Here is a 5,531-nt window from a genome sequence, read left to right as displayed (position 1 = left end):
AAATCTTAAATTCTCGGAGTTCCATTGGGACTAAAAAAATGGGCGAGTTAGATTTGAAGCCGTTTGGTAATGCATTAGTAGAAATTGACGTTTAGTCCCAAAGTTATTGGGATTGGGACGCTTTAGTCCTCTCATCTCAGGTCTAGTACTCTCTAGTCCAAAAAAGCCCCGTCTCAAAATGGACGATTTAGTCCAAAATTGTGACCGATCCCGATTTTTCTGTATTTTCAATATCCCTTAACTACCCTTGAGACCATTCCATACATAAAACGAGGATTTGAAATCGAAAATTTCAAATCTCAAACATGAGTTCAAAACAGGGAGCCGGACAGAGAAGAAATTCGTAGGCGATTTAACAGTTTCAGAGAGAAATTTGGTTGCGATTCAACTTCAGATTACTGGTAAAGTGTAGTTGCGGGATTATTTTTGGACTAGAGATTTGAATTCACGTCAGATTTCAGAGATAAATCGATCCAGAATTCAACTTTACAAGTAACAGCGATTTAACAGTTTCATAGAGGTTATGTTGGATTTCACGAATTCCTGATATTTAACGGAATTCAAATTCAGGTTAGTTCTGTTTTTGCTTCATCGTTGAATCTCTTTTCTGATATTTAGTTTTTTTTTTTATTTTATCAGTTGATGATATGAATTCAATCTGTTACATCTTATTGTTTGTATGTTATTGATTTGATTTTTGGTGTATTTAACTTTTGATTTTCGGGGAATGATTTTGATTACTGTTTTTTGGTGTTTGGTGTTATGATGCATGATATGAAATCGAACTGATATTAGATCATATGCTTTTGGTTTATTCAATTATGTGTTCTAGTAAGATTCTGAAACTTTTGTTATATCTTCGATTAATCGATGGAATAGTTTTGATTTGAAGTTTACTGTTATTTGATTTTTTGCCTTCGATTAAATGTGTACTTTCCTGTACACTCTTCAAGTTTTAGGTTATGCGAATCTGAAACTATTATTATATCTTTTGTTATATATAGGTGTATCAAATATGTCTGAGAAGTTTGTTCATGCTGTTTTGAATCATGGTGAACATTCTTCTGCGTTTCGTGTTAATACTTTAATCACCGTTGATGAATTGAAGCGTTTTGCCTATAAGCAGTGGAGGTCTTTGTCCCCTTTGAGTATACGTTTTTCCTATATGGATACTAATCAAGTAGTTTTTATACAAGGTGATATACAACTTCAAGGTTTAGTTTCTCTTGTTATTCAGATGAACAATGAAGACTTCTATTTGAATGTTGATGTGATTCCGAAGCATACTGGTTGTAGCACTAGTTCAAGGTCTTTGTCTCGTTCTAATTCTGGTTGTAGCATTAGTTCTGGTGCTAGTACTTCAAATTCTTATGTAAGTGAAAGTCCTAAGCTTGTAAGGGTGGTCGATCATGACGCGGACAAGGCCAAGCCTCTCATTATCGATGAATGGCGTTATGTTTTTGACAATATTGGTAGAGAATTTGTGGGTGGTGTTAAAGATGTAAGGATTGTTGTTGATGAATACAAGATGTGTACTGGTTACAAGATTATTATTCTTAAAAACGACAAGACTCGTTTTACTGCGAAGTGAGATGAAGATGGTTGTGGTTGGAGGATTCACTTTGGGCCTGTGAATGGTGACATTTCTCGGTTTGTGCTGAAAGATTCTAACGTTATTCACAGGTTAGTGGTGTTCACTTGTTTTTTTGATCCATGTTATTGATTTTTAGTTTTTAATATGTAGACTTGTTTTAGGTGTACATTGTGGTGCACATTACTTATTGTAGGCTTTTTGGGTGGCACTTGTGGTGTAAATTTCATATTCTTGCTTGGTATGTGCTTTCTTTTTGCATGTGTGTTGTTGTTTTTGAGATTTTATTAAGTGCACAATGTGGTGCACATTACTTACTCCATTTTTTTTTGTATCTGTGGTGTTGGTTTGAGGTTGAAGAGTCCTGTGGTGACAACCAAGTTAGTTAAGCATTTGATCGCTGATAGTATACAGGGTGATCCCACTTTAAAACCCAAACAAATCATGTCACTCTTAAAGAAGACCTATGGGTCCAATATTAAGTATCACCATGCTCGTAGAGGGAAAGAAGCTGTATTTGAAGATCAATATGGTAACGACGAGAAGTCGTATAGCGATTTAAATTGGTATGTGAAAGCCATTGAGCAAACTAATCCTGATAGCTTTGTGAAACTTGAAGTTGATGAAGAAACTGGAAAATTTAAGCGGATTTTCATCTGTTTCGGTGCTTGCAAGCATAGTTATAAGTATCTCAGGCCCATGATTTACTTGGACGCTACTTTCCTCATTGGTAGATTCAGGAGTACTTTGATGGCTGCAACATGTGTCAATGGAAATGATGGTTTTTACCCATATGCCTTTGCTATTGTTTTATCTGAAAACAAAGACAATTGGTTTTAGTTTCTGGATAATCTTCAACAAGCGGTCGATGATCGTCCAATTGTTTTCCTTAGTGATCGTCACAAAGGACTTCTGCAGGGAATTCCAAGAGCATTTCCTGGTTCATATCACAGCTATTGCTTTTACCACATCAAGTGCAATCTCCCTATTGGAAAAGGTGATGCGAATTACAATGCCGTTATTGGTTTGTTTTACAAAGCTGCTTACTCTTACACAGCAGCGAACTTTGAAGAAGCTTTGCGGGTCATGCATGCAATTGGTTGTGGATATGTTGCTAATTATCTCAGGACCATTCCAAAGGAGAAATGGGAAAATGCATTTTTCCCTCTATGCAGATATGCTGCTCACTCTTCATCTATTGCCGAGTCATTCAATAACTGGATTCTTGAGTTCAAAAAACTGCCTGCTTTTGCTCTTCTCGATGCGATACGGTGAGTTTTATGTTTAGTGTTTCATTCATTTATTTTTTACTGTCGCACACATGGATTTTCTTGATGTGTACATACTTGTACACATGTTATATCTTTGATTCTGCGAATGTGTGTACATTGTTGCACACATGTTTTATTTGTATTTATTCTATATCATGTTTTTATTTTATGTTTTGTGTTTTTATTATCTTAGTTTGAAGGTTATGCAGATGAATTCTAAGAAAAAGGTAGAAGGTCTTGAAAATTTTAACACTAGGCTCACTCCCGTATACGAGGATTTACTAAACGAGAACATCAACATTGGTCGTACTTGGACTGTTGTTGAGTCTATGGAAAGATTGTATGAAGTCAGGTATCCCCGCACTCATTCTGTAGATCTTTTAGAGAGAACTTGTACGTGTCACAGGTGGCAAGTAAATGGTTTTCCCTGCGCACATGCTTGTGCTGCCATTCAATCTACAAGGGAGGACATGTATTCATTTGTTGAGCCATACTTCACCACTGGAATGGTACAACATGACATACCAAGAGATCATCTTGCCAATCCCCAATTATGACAAGCCACAGTTGATGTGATTTGTAGACAGTGGTAAAAGTGGTTCGATTCTCAGACTTGTGAAGGATATTAATTAGACTTAAATTCTAATATTAAAATAGAAAACTCACTAAAAATTATAGCAAACTCAATCAAAGATGATATCAATACTAAAAGAAACATTGAGGCTAAGATTCCACTATTTTCCAAGTTCAAAGTGACTAAACCAATACTTATATTTATGCAATTTTCTTGTTTAATTTGATTCTAAAATATTGCAACAAGTAGATTTTTCAAAAGTAATAATTGTAAATACCAAGTATGAAGCATCAAAAGCCTTAAAACTAAGCATACTCCATCAAAATAGATCACAATCACTCAAATAAAAATCATATTCAATAATAGTTCAAGGAAAATAATCATATAATTATTGCAAATAAAAAGATAAAATAGAATATACCACTTTTTGTTGTAAAAATAGCTTCCTCTATCGCCTCAGCAATGGGGTTTAGCTCCTCATATTAATCATGATCTCAAAATATGTGTTTGTTGCTCAAAAGATGATTATAAGAGTGAAAAGTAATAACACAGACTGTTTGCAACAGTATATTGGTGTTGCAAAACAGCTGTTACAATAGAACTGTTACAGAAAAACTGTTGCTTTGTAACTAAGTTTAAGACCCTAAAATACGACTGCCCTGCACAGCTTAATGTTCTTCAGCTGTTAAACAACGACACTGTTCTGCGACTGTTTACCGTGCGTCAATGTTCTTCGCGTTCTTCTTCTTCAGCAGTAGCAGCAGCAGAAACAGAGTTTGGTAAAGCTCTGATTTCTTCTTCTCTGGCTCTCCTTAGGTTCCCAAACTCTCGACACCTCTTCTATATGACCCAAGACATCTATTTATATCAAAAATACCGATTAAATCTCTCCCAAATCTTCCAAAATCTCTTTCCTTTTAAGATTTCTACACGTTTCTGAGCTTTCCTTTTATTCTAAACTTTTCCTCAGATAGATACAAATCTTTGGGAAGGTTTACAGCGCTTTAATCTCTCTGAAATTCACTAAAACAGGTCACACACGTGACTTTCCATATTTTCTGTTGTGAGAAAAATCCGTTGATTAAGCCCAGTCTAATTGATTTAAACACCCATATCAGATTCCTAGACCCATAAGGAGTCTATCCTATGAAAATCAGAGGTTTAATCGACCTCAAACTCCTCCAAATCACGATTGCCAAAACTGTTCTTCACTGCACTATTTTCCCGCCAAAAACCTGGTTTTTGAAATGTTGAAGATGGTTGCCCCTTATCCAGAGTAGGGGTGCGATTAGAAACTGCCTGGAAATGGGATGCCCCTTAGTAATTAGATTACCCCTTATCCAAAGTGAGAGTCCGAATAGCAAATGTCCTCCGGGTGATTTCCGACAACTTTTTGAGCCAATTTTTTCCAAAAATGTTTATTAGCCAAAAATACCTACAAATAAATAAAACACCATAATAAGTATAAAAATGAGCCCTAACAATATATAGAATCGAGACAAATCGGACACAAAAATGTGTCTATCAAATACCCCCAAACCTATTATTTGCTAGTCCTCGAGCAAAAATAAAATAGAAATAAAATACTAACTCACTGTCGCAGGCATCGTCGATTGCATTTAGCGTATGCAATAAGCCTTTAAACCCCTAGGTGTCCCTAATGGAGGAATGTTGTCTCCGGAGGGCTTACCAGAGGTATACCCACAAAACCTTTATACTCCAGACCCTAGCTATCTACACAGAACCTTGGAAGGCACTAAAGAATCTCCTTGGTTGGCATACTTATTGACTACAAGAGGAAGTACCCTGATGCGAAATTCCAGTTGTTGTACACGAGTTTGCACTCAAGCATACTAAAATTCATATGAAGTGACAGAGCTCTACTCAGATAGTCGCACTATGGACACAATATCCGGAGTCAAAACTAATCACATGGATAGATCAAGAAGATGGATATAGAAAAACATAGATGGTTTTGATGTTTACTAGGTGAACGGTGTTTCTCGTATCTGTCTGAAGGCCTCCGCCAAAATGAACCTATCCTAATGGACTGAGATATCGGTCTGACTAATATCAACACACTGGCATATACAAG

General features: G+C 36.1%; 1 protein-coding gene across 1 annotated transcript; it reads left to right on the top strand.

The window, feature by feature from the left end:
- Nucleotides 1-2,035: 2,035 nt before the first annotated feature.
- LOC113351526 lies at nt 2,036-3,419 on the top strand. Its single transcript, XM_026595492.1, has 5 exons — nt 2,036-2,157; nt 2,272-2,424; nt 2,545-2,862; nt 3,056-3,214; nt 3,269-3,419. Exons 1-5 carry the CDS (start codon nt 2,036-2,038, stop codon nt 3,417-3,419), a joined length of 903 nt encoding a protein of 300 aa, XP_026451277.1.
- Nucleotides 3,420-5,531: the final 2,112 nt, after the last annotated feature.

Source organism: Papaver somniferum, chromosome 2 (genome assembly GCF_003573695.1).
Source record: "Papaver somniferum cultivar HN1 chromosome 2, ASM357369v1, whole genome shotgun sequence".
Classification (NCBI taxonomy): domain Eukaryota; kingdom Viridiplantae; phylum Streptophyta; class Magnoliopsida; order Ranunculales; family Papaveraceae; genus Papaver; species Papaver somniferum.
The sequence above is the reverse complement of the archived record's forward strand: the minus strand, read 5'-3'. Positions and strand labels throughout refer to the sequence as shown.

Excerpts from the sequence above, each read along its gene's own strand:
- LOC113351526 (XM_026595492.1), top strand. The coding sequence starts at position 2,036 with ATGTCACTCTTAAAGAAGACCTATGGGTCCAATATTAAGTATCACCAT. Across the intron at positions 2,158-2,271 it reads TCGTATAGCGATTTAAATTG|TTATAAGTATCTCAGGCCCA; the intron begins GTATGTGAAAGC and ends TTGCAAGCATAG. Across the intron at positions 2,863-3,055 it reads GCTCTTCTCGATGCGATACG|TTTGAAGGTTATGCAGATGA; the intron begins GTGAGTTTTATG and ends TTATTATCTTAG.